Source organism: Dunckerocampus dactyliophorus, chromosome 14 (assembly GCF_027744805.1).
Source record: "Dunckerocampus dactyliophorus isolate RoL2022-P2 chromosome 14, RoL_Ddac_1.1, whole genome shotgun sequence".
Taxonomy (NCBI): domain Eukaryota; kingdom Metazoa; phylum Chordata; class Actinopteri; order Syngnathiformes; family Syngnathidae; genus Dunckerocampus; species Dunckerocampus dactyliophorus.
In genome coordinates this window covers 10,985,313-11,007,525 of record NC_072832.1, presented here as the reverse complement: position 1 = coordinate 11,007,525, position 22,213 = coordinate 10,985,313, and the positions used below count along the sequence as shown (strand labels likewise).

Below are 22,213 nucleotides of genomic sequence, written 5' to 3'. Positions count from 1 at the left end.
TGTCTCTTCTTGCTGGGTCCAGTGTGGAACTGCTATGCTATGTTTATTAGTCCATATAAATGAACCCTGACACACATGGCATTTCAAGGTTTGGCTGCCAGTGTCAAATAGCAGATAGGCACAATTAGAGTTCAGAGAGTTCACTGTTGCTTGTATTAGTTGTGTTCATTTTATTGCCACTTCTTTTTAAAGTAATACAGAGACTAAAAAGGCTTGAATAAGTCTTTGGTTAAAATGTGCACTACTGTAGAACGTCTTTTCTTAGAACGTCAGGCAAATTTAGCAAACTGCCCTGAAGTGACACCTGCTCATAGAGTTGCAGGCAAGGAATGAAAAAGGGATGTTTCTCTCAGACCAAAGTATCAGATAGAAAAGGAATGAAAAAAAGGATACATTTTAGTAATTGCTGAAACAAGAACTTCTGGCCAGGCTGACCACTTAACTTCAGTTCAAGAGAATGTGTTCAGTACATTCGGCCAGAATGTGGTGAACGGTCACATGAATGTGATCCGTGCTAAGGCTCAGGGCCTAATTATATGGGAAAAGAGTGTAGTGTGACAGCAATGGCAGGGATTGTGGTTATGTCCAAAGAAATTGCAGCTGACCTTATGGAAGAGGTTAAGAACAGAAAGTGAGAAAACCTCAAGTAGGGACACGAGAGTAGAGAGGAGAAGATATGCTTAAAAGTGCACATGTCTGAGGGTGCATGGGAGTGGTTATTAGTGGAGTCATACTATTCTATTAGAAAAACGGGGCGCATACAAGCAAAATTTAAGAGCCACAGCAACACCACATAGCACTGCAGAAAGGGGGTTGCTAAGCGGGGGCCAGAGATGGGAGGGTGAGCGGGTAAAAGAGAATGCTAGCGGGAGCAGCTACTCTGATCAAGATCCATTTTGAGCTTAGGCCTTGGAATTCCTTTGTTCCTGTCACAGGTCTCCGTTTCACCCTTGCCTTAATCGCAAGCTGCCATGTGCCCAGTAACATATAGCAGGGCAGGTAACTCTGCCACTCGCATACCTCTCTATTTACAGACTAGTCACTCACATAGCAGCCACACACATAAATAGTAGGAGTTGTGGTGGCTAAGAGAAGAGACAAGGAAGAGAACGGTGGGAAGAGCCGAGTCTTTACTTCATAGAAAACAGACATGCAACATAAAAAGAATGGCTTATGTTTGTAGGTGGTAGCTGCTCACATTTTAACTGAAAAGTTTTGCATAGTTTGTTTGTATGATTTAGAGTGGATTTAGAGTGGACCTAAAACAGTAAAGACGTAAAAACAAAATTTGAATTTACACAGAAGATCTACACATCCGCTGCATTCTTCAAAATGGTCATTTGTAATACATAGTCCAAGAGTAAAGAAATCCAACAACACTTGTGCTTTTCCTACAATGACCATGGTCAGGCTGCCTTAAGCCCCCTTCATAGGGCTGCCAAGAGGAGTCAGTGGTACACTGTGCAGCACTTGCAAAGCCCTCTCCCACGGCTATTAGTGACCATTCATCTGGGGAGCCTGGGAAAATGCCTTTCCAGCCTGCAGTGGCCATGGGGAAACAGGCTGGCAGGTGTTCCCTCCCCTCTAAGCCCTGGCACCTGTGCAGGAAGAGGAAGAAGTACCCGGTTCTACCATGGGCCGAAATGTACTCTGGGTACCACCAGGAGCCTTTGCCACAACCATTCTAACACAGAGTTATTCTGAAACACAAGGTTAACCTTCAGAATGGCCTCGCAGGAAGAGATGAGCTTTACTACATCATCACATATAGCAGACCAAAGACATCTGGTAATGTGGTTGGCAGCTGAAGACTCGTACATATACGTATATATACAAATTACAAACTATGTAATCAGGATCAACTTGAATTAAATTGTTAAATTGTAATAAGTAATCTAGAGATTTTAAGTGTGCCGGTATTGGGAAAGTTAAAAAAATAAAAAAAATAAAAAAATAAAAAAAACCACCAGTCCATCCAGAAGGTTATGTTAAGATTTATTGTCTAAAACGGCTGTGAAACAATTGCCGTCAGGGCGAATAACAACATTTCAAATAACAAACATGTAATGTTTGAGGCACAAAGACCCTGTTATGCAATCATTTTTAATCTGTAATTATTCAAAGATACGTGGTGTGTTAACTTTAGTGCACCAAGGGGATGACCGGCCCCTCCCAGGATCTCATTTTCCTAGCCTTCTAAAAGTCTTCCGTGTCCTTTATGCTTGTCCAGAGCCAAGATGTTTGGTGGGAAAAGTTCCCTCTGTTCATCTCTCTAAAAACATAAATAAATCACATCACTATGAGATAATGATGGAGTCAAGTAGCCTGGGTAAAAAAAGGAGGGACTATGTTATCCTAAGGAATGGACACGCTCTTGTCTGATACTATTTAGCTGCAGACATCTCAACAGTAACCATGAGGGGTCACTTCCATGTCTGTTGAGTATAATAAGATGCACATCTTTTTTTCATGACCACATGTTTACCAAACCCAATTAATAAGAATTACTGAGTTGAGATCTCGATGGATGTAGCTCAACTTCACATATCTGACGTCGGAATTCAAACTATTAATCAGCGCCTCTGCTGATTTCAGTCAAAGGAGCGTTTGTGCTAATTGATGGCAAATTGATTAAGTCCATCCCTAATTTGGACCTCTGTTTTTGGCAATGCTACCCACCACAAGTATCAAGAAATAAGAGTATCTTTTGAAAGCTAAGTGATGTGTCCCATAAACTTGAGAGAAAATATCTGCTCATATAAATATTCATCCTTCTTTATGGTGGCCCAAAACCTTACAAATACACTTTATGTTGTTCTTTTTCTCCTAGCATGTCACCAACCTCTAGATATCATGACTCGGAAATACTCGGACACTTGGAAGCACTGGAGGTACTTGGAATGCTAAAAGCTGTTGATGGCTCATTTGAAGTGCCAACAGCTGAAGTTGTTACTCCCCTTACAGCTGGCATAAGCTCAAACACTACAAGAACAACAACACTGCTCTCTTGATACCAAACTCCATCGGCCCAATATTGGCAAATTCACCTTTTCCTATATACAGTACAACTATGTATATGCATGTCTTGGAGTAAAGTATATCACATTCGAGCAGTTCTGCTCTGAAAGAACACGGCTATAATTAGTGTTCTGTGGTGAAAAGAATGTATGCAGAAAACTATGTCTCGCAACAGACAATCTGGAAAGCCTTCTGTGAGAGGATTTGCAGGTTAGTGTTTGACCTGCTTGCACAATTAATGACCCCAACCAAGACTGACCTACCCCGAGGTTAGGTGGGCGAAGCTTATGGTCTTTCCTCCCCTTTTTATGGCTCCTGCCTGCCTGCTTTCTTCTCACAGTCTCCACCTTTACTGTTCAGCCACCTCCCTCACAAGGGACAATGAAAAGACCAAGAATGTAATTACACTCACTTAAGACCTTTAATAGGACCAGAGAACATGAACTGCATAGTACCATTCGGGGCGCTATACCTTTTTATGTTCCAAGAAGGGTACATTTGCAGATATGTATGGAGTCATGTTCCACTGGCTATATTCTTTCTGGCAAAGCGACAAGAACCTTAATCATTTTTACATGCATATTTCCCTGCTGACACAGTGGTAGTCCCCTTGTTCACACAATGGAGAGTGTGTGTTTGTGCCTGTGTGTTTGCAGGGCCTCAGCCTGTGATCTCCATCATTAGAGATGTCTGTCTCTCTTCAGTCTGTCATGAGGAATATGAGTTAGTCTTTTCAGTAACCTTACACTGCGAGTCTGTTCACACCTTACCCAGAGGCAGGATCTACTGTAACTCTCCTCACAGTCCCTTGGATTGTCACTGGTTCTTGCGAGATGAATGCAAACACATTTTAATAAGTGTATCTTTGTAAAAACATATTAAATGCTGAATACTACGAGTGTCACAAGATCTTGCAAGATTAAAAATTGACAAGATTTCTCGATCAGAAAAAAACTCTCATGGGCCCTAAACCTGGGATGATAATAGATGAATTAATTAATCACACAATAAATAAAAATGAACTTCATAATTTTGCCGGCCTCAATACATTGCCATGTGCATGAGTGTCTGTTTTCCTTGTCTCCCGCCTCCAAAGAGGCAGGAAGAGACTTCACTCTGTGCATTCGTTTCAGCACCTTGGCGTGTTTGCTCCATAGAACAACGGCATAAATGGAGAGAGCCCTTTTGTCAGTCATACAGTCTCTTTGTGTTGGTGGGTGGAGGCGAGGACGGTAGCATGCACACAGAATGCAGAAGAGTGCAACGTAGTAGAAATTATATCAGTATATCTTTTTGTATTTTTTCATTGTACTTTTCTTAAAAGCAACATTAAAATCTCGTGTATCATCTCGTCTTGTGAGCTGAGTGTCTTGTGACACCCCTACTGAATACACAGTTATATCTAGGAAGAACTCTGGACTAGTGGAGAGTAGCGTGAGAGGCTGTGATGTAGCCACAGGAGAGACTTTATGGGGCTGACTGCTCTGTAATCCCACTCTCACAATCAAGGCAGCCCTGCTGAGTGAGTCCAGTTAAACTGCCCGTAACTGCTACCTGTGACAACCTTGTTTGCAGTATAACATGCAGCTGTGGGAATGGGGGGTCCTCTGAAGTCGGTGCATCAAAGGTATATGCTTGGGTGGTTGGGAATACACTTTGATAAATAGGCTAATAATAGTAAATTAAACAATGTAGTAGTAGTAGTAGTGTGGTTTAAATGTCTGGGCAATACACAAAACAATATACAAAAGGTGAAGAATTCCCGCTATGACTAATATTATACTAATACTACTGTAAAGCAGAAAGGAAACTGGGTATGGGTTCTGGATAAAAATGCATGCATAGACAACTGTATTGCAATCGCTACTCCACAGTAGTATATCACAAACATTCATGATAGTAAGCAATAGAAAGTTTCCTAATTAGTCCACAAAGTCAAAATAAAGACTTGCGATTTCATGATTGTGGTAATATGATCTTTCCTCCGCACATAATACAGAGATGACAAATTACATGCTGTCATGTAAATAAGATAAATAGGATGTGGCTACTTAGTTTGTTATAGCTAAAAGAAAATATTTTTAAAATGCATAAACCAATAAAACAGTTAAACATCACAGACAACAATGCGTGGCCCGTGTAAAACATTGACTAATTAGCGGTGAAGATAAACAACTGCAAAGTTACAAATGTACATTACTTGCTTTGATAAAGGCATATGATTTGAGAGTAACAGTGAACATGTACTTATAGGACAGATTTCACTTTCCTCAGACACCTTGTGTACGTATAATCACACATTACTGTATTCAAAATAGTAATAATGTAATTTTACATAACATTTTATAGAAGAAGAGAGCAGATAAGTGACAAAAACTACCTATGTCCTGACCTTTGAATTTTAACTACCTCTGCCATTTTGAATACCAAGAAAAATCCATACAACTTTGCATCATTGACATAGCCTGATTTGACGTTTGTCCTCCACAACCTTTGTTATTTTGACAATCTCTTTCTCTCTTTGAGTGTCATGCCAGTTCCTGGCTTTGACGACGCATTGACAATAATAATCCCTAAAAATAATAATCCCTAAAAATGTAAAATGGTTCATTAAAGAAGCGCAACTTCTAAAATAACAACAAATTCCCACAGCAGACACATTAAAATGCCTCTGTTATTTCCCGTAATGAAGAGAAAATACACTAGACAAGCACTGGCTATTTGTCTTGAGTGTAATGTGGGTCATAAAATTGTTACCTTTAACGATAAATGTGGAAGCAGGTGCCAGCTCCTTTCTGTGTTTTGGCTGTTTTCTGTGAAGAAAGGACTCTGTGTAGAGCTTAACTCTTTGATCCACAGCATCGCGAACCAGAGTTGTAACTTCCTACAAAACAATGACATATTGTTAGATTTATTGGATTACTTACAGTATGCACCTTGTCATTGGACTTGTAGACAGCGCACAACAACGTAGGTGAGAAGATTGCAACAATAAAACCCCCAAGAAGAATAGACACAAGGCTCAAAGTCATTTCAGATTCCAAACTACTGTTTCCTTTTAAAAGGCCCCAAGCAGTACAGAAGCTATATATTCAACTAACACACTTAATCACGCACACACCCTTCTCATTGTGTCTATACCTCTATGTAGCTTGTAGTAAACCAGCTGGCGTCCTCTTGGCCGCCCAGGGGCAGGACGTGGAGATCCACCAGCACAGCAAAGTTCCCACACTGTAACACAATGAGAAAGGACAGCCACAGGTTGCTGAGGGGCATTGAGCTCACAGACAACAAAGGGAATCAGAGTGTGGGTGATTGACAGCGAAACAAACCCCAAATGACCCCCTATGTACTCAAACATCACCCCAGGCCTTTCACAGCAGTCCTTCCTAGTCTCTTTTTAAATGTCTCTCAACTAACCTCAACAAAACCAAAAAAATTACAGCAATGTTTGTCTCCTTGAGTGTCTCTGCTCTCAGCATAAATGCTGAGTTCCTGTTTTACAAGCTTTGTAATTCAGTCACTATCAAATACCTCAAAGTTGGAAACAAATCCTAAAGATGTGCCCTGTAAATGAAATGTTAATGTAATGACAGGGAAGAGGTGATTAAACTCCACGGAGCTACCTTAAAGGACTCTCTGTTCCTGAGTGTTGTAGCAAGCTAAGGACATGGATGCTGAGTGGATTCCTGAAGCTCTGCATCATTGTGTCAATGACAATAAACCACAAGGGACAGGGAGGCCAGAAATGACGCGGCTGGTTAACTTGCTACATCTTTCTGAAGCTGGCCTGATTATGGTTTACACATGAGTGCAAAATCTGCCTACTGCAGAGAAAAAATGGCTGTGGGTCTCATGTGAACCTTGTCTTTCCTTGGACAAGCAAGTCATGGACTGAGACCACCCCTAACATGAAACAGAGGAGAAACAAGGACTGCCCGAAAACTATGACACATCAAAATGGAGCTAACTGAATAAAATAGAAGAAAAAACAATTTACAGACCAAAACAGATTTTAAGCTCATTGTGTCGAACGGAAAATGGATGTGCATTAACAGAAGACATTATTCATTGAAGAAAATGCGACACTCAAAGCTGTGTTTTCAGCCAGGCCCTTTCACTGAGCTGAAGTAACAGACTGAATGCAACCCGGTCCTGTGGGACGTTCCCGAGGTCTTGTACTCGGTATGACACGAGTGCAGCAATTAATTCTGATTCTCTCAATAGTTTTTCAAGACTCCATGTGAGTGCTGGTTCATCAAGATTTCAATCATTTCTGACTTTGTGACCGATCTGATATTATTATTTTGAGCTGGCATTTGATAACCCTCAATGAGAAATGGCAAAACACCAAATAGACCCCAGAGTAGAGCAACATATGACCCAGCAGGCTGGATGTAACATTTAAAATGTGTGCAAGTGTCCTGTCAGTGTCAGCTCTTCTCTGCATATCAGTATTCTCTCCATCCCCTGCCTTTTGTTTGCTGCTCAGCCTTCCATGGTTGACTGGTGGCCTCAGCTGACTGCCTCCAACAATTACTAGTGCGTGGGACAGCCTAGCAACAGAGGGTTCGACCTTGTCAATCAAAATGGAGGGAAAGACAAGTTGGGTCCCACAGTGGTTTCTTGAGCTGTTTGACGTGAGCTTGCATGGCTTGGGTATCTACCCTTTAGCTATTTCAGACATTCACAGGCAAGTAAAAGGGCGCTGTTATTTAAACAGAGCGTTACAGTGCTGCAACGAAAGCTGTAATTCTGTGTCTATCGACTCAAACAAACTAGTTGCTGCACATATATCCTGCCAGGGATCACAAGATCTGCCTATTAGATACATGGCTTCAATTTAAACAAGCTAATAGAGCCCTTAAAGAGAACACAAGGTTAATCTGATCAATTTCTTGAAGGGAGAAGAAGGTTTTCTTGAAAAAATCTTTTGAGAGACATAGCTGAGTGAATCCCCTGAAGTTATTTCTAAGCTTCTGATTGTGTCTTTTATTTGGGCAAACAGCCAGACCTGTAGCAAGCGTTAGACTAACTTTCTTTTATCACATTACAAGAGTAGACAAGACCTAATGAAAACAAGGCATTCACGATAAGCATCGGTCTACCCTTCACACAGAAACAGCATGTGATTTGCTCTCAGAGACAGGGGGATGTCTGGAATGCAAACTAATGAAATCACACTAATGAGAAAACTATTCATTTACCCAGAAAAACTTGTGGATTGGGGGCACAAAATTCCCCCATTCTGTCACAATGTAAAGGTCCAGGTTTATTTTTTTAACAGGACATTGGTTTAGAGTGTGACAGGATGAAGAGGGACATAAGTGGCAGAATCTAATTTTACAAAAAGGATCCATCTACATTTCTGTCATGTGGTCTAAATTTGTTATCTCCTTATGCAAAGAGTGACCAGTGAATCTCTGAGTTGAACTGCCATGACCTATGACCTCCACTTGTGACCCCCTCTTTAGGGAGCTTGCCACAAGCAGCATGAGACTTACATAGGCTTACTTGCATGAAAGATAGAAAGGCTGAGGCTTGTTTAATGCCTGAACTTCAGTAGAAGCTATGTACTGTATAACTCGCATCAGTCAAAAAAAAAAATCAGTCGCGTTATGAAGAGGGAAAAAAACATACACAGTCATTCCTCACAATATCACAGTTCGATTATCTCACCCTCCCTATATCAAGGTTTTTCAGGAATTAATGAATTGACCGCTGTTTCGTGGTAGACTATTGTCTAGTATTAGTTACTGTAAAACACATTCAAATACAAGTGATATGTAGTATTCTGGTCAATAGGCGACAGTAATGACACAAAACATTGAGACATTATCTTACATTACATTAAGTTAACACTGCATGAAGTCATGAAGTCAGCCATGGCATGTTCAACATGGAGTGAAAAAAAGTTCTCCTCCCATCCCGTGTGGAAGTGGTAGGTTTTTCACTTCTTAAGTTTCAAAGATTTAGATTCGAGGCTAACTAGTTAGCTTGTTAGTTGGCCATCTGGAGTCCCTGCAGTATAATAGTTGCAATGTGGTGTAAACAGTGAATAACAGGACTGTAAAGGTGACCCTACGCATGTTATTTCATGTCTACAGGTCTCTAATAATGTTAAAAACCGCATTTAGAAAGTCATAAACAGGTTTTCTATGCTCCAACTACGAAAATATTCAATTTATTAACATTGAATCCTGTACCGCAGAAATTCATTTAATGCAGTTGGGTCTGGAACCAATTAATCGCTATAAACGGGGGACAACTGTAAGTTGCATTGGACTATAAGTCGCGATTGTTTAGAAACTGATTTCACAAAATGTAACTAATTCAAGTTATTCGACTAAACAATATCACACCGAACAGCAGGCTGAATAGGTGCCCAGATATGTTAACGTAAGACATTAACAATTGTTCAGCTACACAATAGCATAAAGAACATACCTGCGAGGCTGAATGGACTAAATTAACAAAAAGCCAGTGAGTCCAACAAGCACGTTACTGGTAAGCAAGTTCACCAAGCTCCCAGTCTAATTCCACATCACTAAATCCACTGAATTAGCCTAGCAAGACGACGGTAATGTTCACTCCTTGGTTCATGTCAGTCAGTATGACATAATTAACATTAACATTTAAAAACATCTTAATTATATACATATTTTTATATATAAGTCGCAGGACCAGCCAAACAATGAAAAAAAAAAGTGTGACTTAAAATACAGTAAGTCACACATTACTTTTCTACAACAAAACAATAAGCTTAAACCAAAAGTGTTTCATTCGTCTGACATATTGATTTATCAAATCCATGAGCTGTTATTCGTGCGTTCATCAATTGAAAGGCAATACTACAGTATGAGACTTGTTGGAAAGAGAGCTTTGATAAAGGACAAAGTCCTAGAGGAAGTTACTCTTTTCGCGCATACTAAAGCGAGCCGGCACCTTTTTGTTCTGTCTTCCATAGGCTTTTTTAGTTTTCAACAGAGGCTAAAGGCTGAATGAAAAGTGGTAAGGAACGCTACTTAAATACCAGATCCTTTGTTGTGCCATCTTTTGTGTGCTGAAACAACGTGAATGAATAGGACTGCGTCTTCCTGAGGGCAAAGTAACATTTCTCTATCCTAATTCTCCCTGCTGCCAATCTTATAACTATGGCCTATAGAGAAACAAAAGAAAACAGAAATATCTTAAACATGAGCTCACCACTGTCCTCCTCAGGCAAACTGAGAATCAAAACAACTCCATTATATTTTTTGCCTGTAAATAAACAATTCCTGACTCAAACCCACTGATGTTTCCCTTCTGCTCCGGAGGGCTCTGGTCTATGTCACTTTCAGTTCCAAAAACACTCTACCTTCCCTTATCTCCTTTCCAGACCTGGCTGTCCATTCTTACTGCTCCAAGTTGGGCACAGGGCCCAAACACTAGGAGCAGCCTCACCCACCTCCCAACCTTACTGCCCTTTGCTTTTGCTATCGCGCCGTATACGAGCCAGACCTTCTCAGACTGCACTTAGCTCAGAGGCCAACACTAACCAGCCACATATGTTTACAATAGATGAGAAGGGGCAGCAGATGTGGTCTCACTTGGTAAAACTTCCATTTCTCCCTTTTTCGGACTTTCTTTCCCTCTCCGAAATCTGCAAACAACCCGCGGGAGTGCACTAGGTGGGTGTGACAACTTTGCTTTCAGGCTTTATTTGACTCACTCTAAACTCTCTCTCTCTCTGAGTCACCTGGGTTTCCCCTTGAAAAAAATAAACAAAGCTCTCCACTCCAATTTTTCAAACCGCAAGATATTGAGTGCTGAGGCTCAAGAATGTATTATCGTCATGATTATTATTGGTGCAAGAGAGTCGATACTGAGCGTGAAAGTGATTTGTGTGCAAAGCTCCCTTTGTGCAGGTGACTGTCAGCACACCTGAATCTTCTTTTTTGATAATAAAAAGAGACACAACCCAGGAGTGGAATTTGAGCAGCAAGAATGGACAAGAATATCTCCGGGAAAAGTACAGCTAACAAAACTCAGACAGACACTGCCTCCAGAAATAGGAGGATACAAATTTCTGTCTGGTTTCTTTATAAAAAGTCATTTACGTACATAAGATGCAATATAAAGTAGTGATAGATTTTTTTTTATATATCAATGTCACCTCTTTGAGAAAGATTCCCTTTGTTGGAAAATGTCAAAATGTTTCTATCAGACCGTCCTGATTGAATACAGAGACATGATGTGTGGTCCCATGTGGGCTCATCTGCAGAGTGACAACAACACTAAACAGTGCATAAACCTCTGACATGAAAATGTTCTGCGGTACCTCAAACCTTTTATTCTTATAAAAACTAGTGGGTTTCTGCCTCAGATTACTACATTAGATGTCAGTGGTGCATTTTACTAATAAAAGGCAGATTGCAGGGTTCTAGGGTGGTAATGTCCTGACAGTCAGTGCTTCAGTGGATCAGTGTTTTTGCCTACAGGCCCTATTCGGGAGGTCCATGAAGTGGCGGCTGACTACATAGTCTAGGCCTATAGGCCAATTTAAGAAGGTGCACCCCCTTCAGTTCCGCAGACGAGGGAGGGAGCTGCTTTGAAAAAGAAAGGATCATAAAACCTGCTGGTAAGCAGCCTAGTAAACATGGCACTGTGAATCAGAGAACGGATAAATGCTTTCACAAGCCTTGCAAACTGCAACAAACACGCATGTATTCCTAAAAATAAAGCTTCCTTGAGGAATGGCGTTCTAGAAGCTAATCCATTCATTAAAACACTGGTGACAGTGGTGTTAGATTTGTGAAAGAGGGGCCAACTGAAGTGCCTTGGATGCCATTGTTTAGCCCGATCCCTTCTTACATGCTTGTTTGTGGTTAGCTGGTTGAACGTGGTTGAGGCTCCAAGCATTTTCTCAGGCAGAATAACACAACTGTATCATTATGTGCCCAGTGGGAAGGAACCCTCCGTGAACCTCTAGCGTTTTACTCTCCCACAACCAACCGAAGGGGGGTGGCGAGGTTGCCTGTATGCAAGCATGCATATGAAACAAATAAAAGGGACTGAATGCAATATCTGGTCAACAAGGCACACATGAAATGGTAGAAGATGTGGAGATCAGTGCAAAATGTCTGAAGCCCTTGTTCAAAACTCTCAATAAATGAAACATCAACAAACGAGAGATCAGAAGCTTTGCCTGCACTTAACAAAAACATCTGAGGTGCATTATTGCTGACAGAGAATCAGACTGAGGATGAACAACTCAGCTTTTTTAATAGATGCCGTTTCCTGTCTTGTAGGTATTGCAGTGTCCGTCAACAAAGGTTCTGAGGAGGCAGTCTATTTTTGAAATTTGCACAAAATTTGCCCAAGAGCTGGAAATAAATTGCACTGACAGATGAGCAAGATCGGTATGCAACGATAAGACATTTTAAATATGTGGGAGTACTTCCCTCTAGTGGCAAAAGCGTGTTACTAAGAAATATAAAATACATTTCAGAGTGCCCTGTAGGTATTTCAAAAACATAATCCTTCAAATACTTGTTCTTGATTATGTACACAATTACCAGATATGAATCAGATCAATTACACAGCATTAGAAATATGGCATTAAAAAGTATGCCTTTAAAATATTGTATAAATATAAATAAATAAATATAAATAAATATTGACCCTTGCACTCAATCATCACAGCATTAGTAATTATGGTATGAAAATCTGCCCTTACAAAGAAAATAGTGCTCAATTCTGAGTTCCAGTATGGCAATAAAAAATAAAACCAGAATCTTGAAACAGTATCTAGAGCAATACTGTATACAATATAGTTGTGGTTACAAGTTTACATAAACTCATCATAGACATGAATGTCGTATTATTTTCCAGACAAGCGTGATTATACACTTTGTGTACAATTACTGGGCAATTTGCATTATTATTAGTTTTATGATTGAACAATAACACTGCTCTTGGTCAATCCAAAATGTTAATAATGTAATTTAAATGTCTCACAATTTGCGAAGCACAACTCACGTGAATGTTAAAAAAAACTTTTTTTCCATCTCCTGTGTAAAATGGAAAGGTATTTAATTGTTTCCGATTTCCGTAATAAATATTCCAGACAGGATAAAGCACTCAGAATGTCTGCACTCACACTCATTATATATATATATGTATATATATTTCACTACAATTCATTCAAATAGGCCAACAAACACAAATGTATAAATGTGATAAGGATTAGGTGTATTGTTATTGTTTTACCTTACCTTTATAACAAATTTGAGAGGAGCCATTGAAGTCAACACGGCGAAACAGTTTCCCTTGGAATAGTGTACAGTAAACGTTTCACAAATTTGAGCAGCAAATCAACATCCAGTAAACCAAGCATGTGGTTTCAACAAAACGAAACCAAATTGTTCGATCGTTATAATTAATTAACTTAATATTTAAAATAAAATACTGTACTAATGTTAAATGAATTAAAATGTAACGACCGATTCCATACCGCCAGTACTTTTGAATTTGTCAAGCGAGTCAGGCTGCAGAATATTACGTCACATTCAGTGGCTGTCGATGTAAAAACGCTAGTTCGTTAAAAAAAAGACATGAAATTCTGAATTAACTCAGAAAATAATCTGTACTGGTGTATATATATATATGAAATATATGGAGTTTTACGCGCGAAAAGATCGACAGTTACTGAAACAAATTGTTTTTTTTAAATGCATTTATGCGACCGTCTCCCGTGTAGGGCCAACAGGACCCAACACTGTTGCCACTGCGATAGAAACAAGCAGCCCATATCGAAGCCTGTATTATTATCGAATCAATACATCTTTGCGCGGATACAGTTTGATCCAGATATTTTTACGTCTAAGTTAAATCTATTATGATTACGTTATTTTCAAACTGATTGATTTTTTCACGCTTCAGTAAAAGTTTCATTCGATAGATTTTGCATCCCTTGATCAGGCACAGTCGTAGCTTCTAATAATGTTTGCAGCAACGCCATTATCGGTTTCACTTGTGTTTATCGATGCTAAAGTAGTAATTGAACCAGCTTGTCCACGCTATGTAAATCTGCCGAAAATAGTTTTCAGTAATTTCAGGAAAAGTGATGTCTCGACTGGTCAAGAAATCACCAGCGCTTTGCACAGATCTGCCTTTGGAAACGAGTGACATCTTGGGCAAAATTCATCTTCTTGGTCAGCTTCTCAGATCTTGTTTTGGTCCCTCCGGAAGACTGAAACACGTCCACAACAACATTGGAGGTCAAGTTGTGACCACGTCAACGTCATCGCTGCTTCTGCCATCTATTTCTTCGTCACGGCCTTTCCTAAATCTAATTTTAGCTTCCATTCACAATCACGTTCGTCGTTTCAGTGACTGCGGTTTGTTTGCAGCCATTGTTTGTGTGACACTTATTGAACGAGCCGAACAGTTTGGTCTCAGAAGAAAGGTGACCACCGTTGTGAACAAACACCTGTTGGGTCTGTGCACCAATTACCTTCAACAAGAGGCTTGTGGTTGCAAAGTGAACCTGGACTTTTGCAGCAGCCATAACTTGATCACGTTGGCTCGCAGTGTGCTCTGCAGCAAACCAGCATGTATGCTAACAGGGCGTGAGGCACTTCACATCAGCAAGTTAGCAGTGCAGTCATTTTTACTAACAGTACCTTCTAACAGCAACGACATAGTAACACTGGGCATGACACTTATTGTGACTATTGATGGTCTTCCTGTAAATGACTCTGCAGTGTTTCCAGGCTTATTACTAGACGTGCCGGATGGCTATGAGGGTTTGGATACGAGGAATCCCCCCTCTAATCCCTTGTGTATGGTATTGTTCAGTACATCCCTTGCTGGAGATCTTTCTGAACTAGGAGATGGAACGATTGAGGTGCAAAGTATTGCAGACACGGACTCCGACATCTTGAATCAGCTCCTTGAGATTGGCAGACAGGTGGTGAAAGATGGTGTAAAGCTATTTGTGTGCCAGAGGGTCATCCACCCGGTCTTGCAGCAAAACCTGAGGAGTCATGGTGTCATAGTCATAGAGAGAGTGGGGCTCAATCTCATGCAGCCTCTTACTCAACTCACAGGTAACCACAACCGGAGCCATCATTAAGTCATGTTGTGGAGATGACTTTTAACTCTACTGTCTTTAAAAGGGTCTCAGCCTGTGGCAACATTGCACACAACCATCCCTCCCAAGGCCTATGGAAAGGTGGGGAATATAATTTCTAGACAGTTTGGATCCAAGACAATGCTGCAAGTACATCCTGCAGGAGAGTCGGTGATCTGCACCACAGTCCTCTGTCACAGGAACGCGACAATGTTAAATGAACTGAAGGTATGATCAAATTACAAGCCACAAAATATGGACAGTTTACTGAATGTTGTTGATTTTGTCTGTGTGGCTTTGACAGGTAGCGTACCACAAGACAGAACATGTGTTGCGTCTCACCCTGAAGGAACCGTTTGCTTTACTTGGTGGTGGGTGCACCGAGACCCACTTAGCTGCTTACATCAGACATCAGGTAAGATCCATCAACGTCATATGATATCGTCTTTTTGATTCCTTGTTTTAATTGTGCTTCAATGTAATCCTAGTGTGACACCACTGGAAGTGCGTCAATGTTAGACTGCTCGCAGACAGAATACTGTCTTGGAGTGGAGGCTTTCTGCAGCTCTCTCGAGTCGGTGGCTACATCGCTACAACACGACAGTGAGACTTCTCTTATTGATCTGATTAGTGCTCACCATTGGACTCTGCCAGTGGACACGTTGCAAGAGGACACGGAGGCTTGCTTGAACAACTGTGGTTGCGGATTGATGAAAAGCAGCCAAACTCACAAGTGGAGTCACTTGAACACTAAATACCCAGTGTTCTCCCCGGTGTCACCCTCTAGAGGCGATAACGTGAAGCCATCCGTGCTGGACTCTTTCACAGCAAAGCTTAACGCTTTACAAGTTGCTGTAGAAACTGCAAATGTTGCTCTCGACGTGCGATATATAATACAAGATACGAATTAGCCCAAAATAGCAATAGTGGTTTGTGACGAGCAAATCATGGTGTGAAGTCCCATTTAACAGTAGTACTAAGTACGGCTGCAACTTATCTTAAATTTTCTTAGTCGATTAGTCTGAAGCTTGTTGTTTGGAGTAATCAGTTAGGCCCTAGATATGAACAGTTAGTAGTTCGGTCTGCAACATACCAGTAAAGATGCAAAAATGGCAATCACCATTTTCCAAAGGCAAAGCTAATGTGTGTGAAAGTCTTGTTTTGCCTAAAACACAAAGATAATTAATGTCTGCTTTCATGGATACCTAAGGAAATTTAAAAAATATTCACATTTAAGAGGTTTAAGTAAGAGCATATTAACATTTTTACATAAAAACAATTAATCAAATACCACAATAGTTGTCGATAATTGAATAATCGATTAATTGTTGCAGCTCTAGTCCTGAATATAAACATAACCCGGCTGGTCTGGCGCACGCCCAGGGATGGAACCGTGGTCTACAAATGACCAGCATTAGCCCTCAAGCTAAAAGCCCGAGCTGTCAACTTGTCATCCTGTGCAGCTCTTTTAAGGCGTCAGGGTGTGGCGTTAAAGGCTGAATTGTGCTCCCGCGGCACGGTGTAAGCGACACCGGCTGGCCCTCTCCAAACCTAAAAAACAAAAATTCAAACGTCCGATCAACGACGACGCAAATCACAGGGCTGTGATTCGTCAGCTTTTTTTGTACATCTTTTGCAGTTTTTCCCTCTCACAGAAGCGGCAAAAAGGCCGCCATAACAAAAGGAGGAAGTTGAGGAGCGTCTCAAGAGAAAAAGTTGGCAAATATGAACACCTATATAATACTGTGTCCTGATAGAGTAGTGGAGTCTGACGCTCTTTTTAAGTTTTATTGCCAAGGTTAACACCAACAGTAGTTCCAGCACAGCTCGCACACACGTCTCTTCCTCTCCACACTCAGCGACGTGATGAATAACATTCACAGTGAGGTGCATTCACAAATGTTAGTTTTATGTGGATGTGGATTTTATGTGAAAACATACTGTAGTTAATCCCCTGAATGCACATTTTTCCTGAAAATATTGGTTATATTCCATTAACAAGCGTTTGCCTTCAGCTTTTAGTGTCTTTCTGTTTTTAAAATCATTTTCATGCTGTTTTTTTATTAACGTTCTGGCTGGATAGTATTTTGTAGCAAGACTTTTAGAGCCATACAGAGAATGCACACTTTAAATGTATTGAAATTACGATGCACCCTTCGAGTAAACTTCTGAGTATCATTTCAGTGTCTCATTGCCGGGCCAAGTGCTCTGGTTTTACGTTACATAAACACTAGATGTCGGCCCAGAGTGTAAATGTGGGACTTTGAAATTTGTCCCAGTTGTTTACATCCAAGTTATAAGTGTCAAACTCAAGGCCCGGGGCACACGTGGCCTGCAAAAGTCTGGGAATAATGTGTATCAGTAATGCACTTCACCTTTTTCCTTCTAAATGTACAGTATTTGTTCTTTGATATTGACAGAAAAATTGTACTGTGTGCAGTTCTTCCAGACTTTAATATGATCTGATCATGCAACAAGATAATCCAAGCGTTTTCTGTTGTCCAAAATAAATACTTGAACCATTTGCTTGTCACCTTGACATTCTCGCTTCACTTCTCAAAGCAAGGTGACCATCAATTTGTTAGTAAACATATAACAATCAAACGGGCAATTGTGTATTAATATCATGAGGTTACTGTATATCCACATGTATATTCATACATACTGACAGTTACAAGTGGCCCTCTGAGGGCAGCCATAACCGTGTGGCCCTCAATGAAAGCAAGTTTGATACCCCTGATCTAAGTCAAACAATTTCTGAAGTTTGCTCGCAGCTTCTTCTTTCTAAACACCATAAAATTCATTCAGTCTCAGATATGTCTCCTGTTTTTAAGACTAGAGTGTATCTTACACTTTCATGCATGACATTTTCAACTGGACTCACTGTCGTGACCTTTTGATTATTTGTATTCAGTTTTGGGGAGTAAAATTAGCTTAATACCGGAATAAAATATAAATCCATGCAACACTTATGTCAACTCTGAAATACCGTGTTGATTTTCTCACAGTATAAATGGAATCAAAGCTTTTCGATACTTTGGGTAGTTCTTGAATTTCCTCTTGTAATACCTACAAACCAGCAAAGGAAACAAACTGTCACTCAGTTGTTACTGTACATAGTATAGTTTGTGTATAGTACCGCTAAGGTCCGAGTAGTTGTTACCTGTGATGGTAAATGGCTCTTGGTCCAATGAAGCATGCGGTAAACACAGCAAATGAAAACGATGGAAGGCCCCAAGTGGCCATGGCGTAGCCAAACCACTCAAGAATCTCTCCAAAATAATTTGCAGCAGACACATATTCAAAAAAACCACCTGCAGGAAAATAGAACACCTACATATAAATGACTCCACACACACAGTAGATGCATTATGAGTTATCCTTTGTATAACCTGTTTCTTACCTGTAGGGACCTTATAATTGGCTTCCCCCGGTTTTCTCAACTTGCGTAAACTGTAGTCACTGTGAATATTGATGGCCATCCCCGTGTAAAACAGTAGTACGCCTAGAAGAAATACACTTTAAAGACTGGATCATCGAAAGCCGTTTGTTTATACAGTATATGTATTTAATAAAGACAGTGCATATTTTTCAACATTTTCATGTAAATGCGCAAGATTATATAGCCAATGGCTAATTTTCATCTTTAGTCCCTGAGGGCAGGTTGATGTAAAGTACAATCACAATAACATTTGACATAAAATAAGAGTAGAAGGAACAAAACAAAGAAAGACTAGGCTAATAAGCATAAAACCGTGTGGACTTGACCAAACCACGAGTATTACCTGCTAGTCTTCCTACATGTTTTGACATAATTCTTGCAGACAGATGTGTGCAGATGTCATTGCACTTGTTAAATAAAATTTGAACATCAATGGACTGTAGGGTGCACTTTTAATGTCCACCTCCACTTTTTACACACCCACCAAAGTAGACGTGAAAGTCAGACGTCCACTCATCCAGAGTAGCACAATGCAGCAAGTAGTGTCCCTGCAAGAACCCATTCACGGAGCAGAAGAAACCCGCACATAACATCACACTCTGTGGAAATGGATTCCCTTTGGTCAGGAGCGAATAGATGAATGTTCTGGGATTGGGTGGGATTCACAAAGCAGTGTTATTATGTCACTTTCAGCCAAAAAATACACATTCAACAAATAAAAATCCACCATTTGACAATAAAATTAGAGAACAAATAGGTACTCTGGGGTCCAATAATTTAACCTAATGGCATAGCATATAACAGGGGTGTCCTAAGTACGTGCCGCAAAAATATTTTATATTTTAAAAGTTGTAATATTATTAGAAACAAAACAAAATAACATTTAAATTTTTGTAAAATTAGCTTGGGAAAAAAGTTAATATTATGGGAATAAAGTCATAATATTACAAGATGAAAATGTACAAACCTTATATATGAATTAAGTTGAAATATTCTGAAATTTAAAAAAAAACAAACAGCAAAAATGGGAAAACAAGAGTTTATATTAATGTGTTTTTTCTTGAAATATATATAACTTCTTAGCATAACTGTTGGTTTACATAACATCAAAGTGGCCATTGCATCTTTTCATTTTTCTTTATGTGGCCCTCAGTGGAAAACGTTTGGACACCCTTGGCATAGAAGGTAACACTGTGGAACAAAAATGGACCCCTTATTGTAGCCCGACTTCTTACAGTGTAATACAAATGCAATACAATCAGTGTGCAATCATTAGTCCATATAGTTTCCTATAGCACCTTTCATGTCATATGAAGCAATGTTATAGTAGACATACATGTAAAACTGTCATAATACTGCATTAATAACTTTCTGCATGCCTCGCAGCTTTTCCTTTACCTGTGAAAATAGTGCAGGCAAAACGTTCCAAGCAGTAGCACCTTCCCCACGCTGGAGGATTTGTGTGACGTGAGCATCAGAAGCAGAGGGACCAGAAGAGCTGGTGACTCCTGAAGGAACCAAGCCAGTCGGGCTGGGACCAATTTGGTGTGAGGAGTTTGGGCCATGTGGCGGCCATAGCAGGTTTGGCATTTCTTGTGGCGGTACAGATAATACAGTCCTGCCAGGATCATCCCGTAGCTCAGATAGTTGAGCAAATTCTCATTGCAGTCCATGCTGCCTTGTCTATTGTCTTTCTTTGTGTCCTGTGAAGCACTTTGAAGTGTCAGACAGCCGCTGTGGCAACTCCCAAGAGTCAAAAGAGGCGTGTCTTCGCATGAAAAAACCTGGGGGTTTAGTGTGTGTAAATGCATAGAAAATAAAACTTGACAATTTCACGTATAATGTATATCTATCTACCCCAGCTACTACTAACATGTTCAGTGTGGTTTTTAGTATGGTCAGTAGGGTCTTTATCGTACATGAAATATTGTAAATATATACAGATTAGGGACAGTGCATATTGATGATGTAACACAGTACAACTTGTGACCTTCAGCTGATCAGTTGAGCAGAGTCACTGCCAGCCTTGTTAAGAAAATATAGTTTGTTTGCTGCTGATAACATGAAAAATTATCTCCATACCAAGGGACACCAAACCAGTTTTTCCAGATTCTAAAACCCTTGACACTAATTCAAGTGTGGGTTTGATCCCCACTGAGTGACATTGTGAATGCATGTGTGAATGGTTGTTTCTATACAGCATACGTGCCCTTTGATTGACTGGCGTGCAGTAAGCAAGCTTGGATAGGCTCCAGCTCTGTGGGAAACACTTGTCCCTTACAGAGGACAAAAATGCATTGCTGGGTCTCAGGGGGGATAGAGCAAAATAACAAATATGGATGATCTGCAAGTGGAAGAAACAATGACATCATTAGATTCAAGGCAGTATGTAATTGTTTCGAATCAATTATCAATTTGCTTATGTCAGTTTTACTTCTGTATCACTGTTTATTCTCATTATCTAATTAGGCATTCTTTATTTGACTAGGCATTTTATTCTTTTATTTATTCTTTTATGTATTTCATATCATATATTTATCTATAGAGACCTGGGTTCGAATTTCCGTTGGGCATCTCTGTGTGAAGTTGGCATGTCTTCCCGTGCGTGCTTGGGTTTTCTCCGGGTACTTCGGTTGACTCCCACATTCCAAAAACATGCATGTTAGGTTAATTGGCGACTCAAAATTGTCCATAGGTATGAATGTGAGTGTGAATGATTATCTATATGTGCCCTGCGATTGGCTGGTGACCAGTCCGGGGTGTACTCCGCCTCTCGCCCAAAGTCAGCTGGGATAGGCTCTGGGGTGGGAATCCCTGGCCACCTCACAATTCGATGCGATTACAATTCAGAGGCCTGCGATGTGATGCGAAAATGATTTACATGATTACATTTCATCCATCCATTTAAAGTTCAAACTGTATTCGAAAACATTTTCAGCATTTTTATTCACCTTAGACAATTCTGGTAAAGTGGTACATGTCAAACCAATCTTGGGCTATAATTTGTAAGATAACATGTCACACAATAAATAAAATAACTACATACGAAAGCTATATAAAATACCTATAACCAACTACAGCATCCCTCATTCATCATGGTCAGTCGGTTCCAGACCTGACCGTGACAAGTGAATTTCTGTGAAGTTCGGATTCCGGATTAATAAATTTAATATTTTCATAGTTAAAAACACGGGTTACTGTTGCTGCAGTAACCCATGCCAAGCACTTAACTCTGAACCCCCAAGGTCACTTCCTGTCCGCCCGCCGCTCAGCTCCTCTAGGAAACACATTTATAGCAACACACACGAGCACAATTATTTATGTTAACTTATTTAGGTCTAAAATGGCTTATTATGGGGGTATACTGCGAAAATGGCTCAACAAACCAATCACATTACTGACCAGTGTAGAATACTACATATCATTCACAGCCTCTTTGAATGCGTTTTATGAATGCCTTACGTACTATATGTATTTTAGTTCATGTAGCAATTTTTATGCTTGAAAATGCTCAATTTTGGCCAAAATATGTAAAATTTGCTTCAATATGCATATTTTTAGATTAATAATATGCCATATTCAACCACAAAACAGCATGATTATTGATATTTTAAAAAAATATCCGAAGCGCAAAGTGG

The 22,213-nt window shown here is 40.1% G+C and overlaps 3 protein-coding genes across 3 annotated transcripts in view; 1 reads left to right on the top strand and 2 right to left on the bottom strand.

The window, feature by feature from the left end:
- Positions 1–13,676, bottom strand: part of slx4ip (SLX4 interacting protein) — a 42,388-nt gene extending 28,712 nt beyond the window's left edge. Inside the window, exons 1-3 of the mRNA XM_054798359.1 lie at positions 13,275–13,676; positions 6,160–6,249; positions 5,776–5,902 (exon numbers count right to left, since the gene is read on the bottom strand). Of these exons, the coding sequence (XP_054654334.1) occupies positions 5,776–5,902; positions 6,160–6,249; positions 13,275–13,301 (244 nt within the window). The 5' untranslated portion in view covers positions 13,302–13,676. The remainder of the gene's footprint in view (positions 1–5,775; positions 5,903–6,159; positions 6,250–13,274) is intronic.
- A 327-nt stretch (positions 13,677–14,003) lies between these two features.
- mkks (MKKS centrosomal shuttling protein) lies at positions 14,004–18,937 on the top strand. The gene is made up of 4 exons (XM_054799631.1): positions 14,004–15,110; positions 15,180–15,361; positions 15,438–15,548; positions 15,622–18,937. Exons 1-4 carry the CDS (start codon positions 14,126–14,128, stop codon positions 16,042–16,044), a joined length of 1,701 nt encoding a protein of 566 aa, XP_054655606.1. The 5' UTR covers positions 14,004–14,125; the 3' UTR covers positions 16,045–18,937.
- On the bottom strand, positions 16,932–20,461 carry srd5a2b (steroid-5-alpha-reductase, alpha polypeptide 2b). Its single transcript, XM_054799633.1, has 5 exons — positions 19,974–20,461; positions 19,060–19,220; positions 18,537–18,638; positions 18,297–18,447; positions 16,932–18,202 (listed from the first exon to the last, which is right to left on the bottom strand). The coding sequence occupies exons 1-5, from the start codon at positions 20,384–20,386 to the stop codon at positions 18,136–18,138; spliced, it is 894 nt and encodes a 297-aa protein (XP_054655608.1). The 5' UTR covers positions 20,387–20,461; the 3' UTR covers positions 16,932–18,135.
- Positions 20,462–22,213: the final 1,752 nt, after the last annotated feature.

Excerpts from the sequence above, each read along its gene's own strand:
- mkks (XM_054799631.1), top strand. The coding sequence starts at position 14,126 with ATGTCTCGACTGGTCAAGAAATCACCAGCGCTTTGCACAGATCTGCCT. Across the intron at positions 15,111-15,179 it reads GCCTCTTACTCAACTCACAG|GGTCTCAGCCTGTGGCAACA; the intron begins GTAACCACAACC and ends TGTCTTTAAAAG. Across the intron at positions 15,362-15,437 it reads CAATGTTAAATGAACTGAAG|GTAGCGTACCACAAGACAGA; the intron begins GTATGATCAAAT and ends TGGCTTTGACAG.
- srd5a2b (XM_054799633.1), bottom strand. The coding sequence starts at position 20,386 with ATGCATTTACACACACTAAACCCCCAGGTTTTTTCATGCGAAGACACG. Across the intron at positions 18,448-18,536 it reads CAATTATAAGGTCCCTACAG|GTGGTTTTTTTGAATATGTG; the intron begins GTAAGAAACAGG and ends ATTTTCCTGCAG. Across the intron at positions 18,203-18,296 it reads AGAGCCATTTACCATCACAG|GTATTACAAGAGGAAATTCA; the intron begins GTAACAACTACT and ends GCTGGTTTGTAG.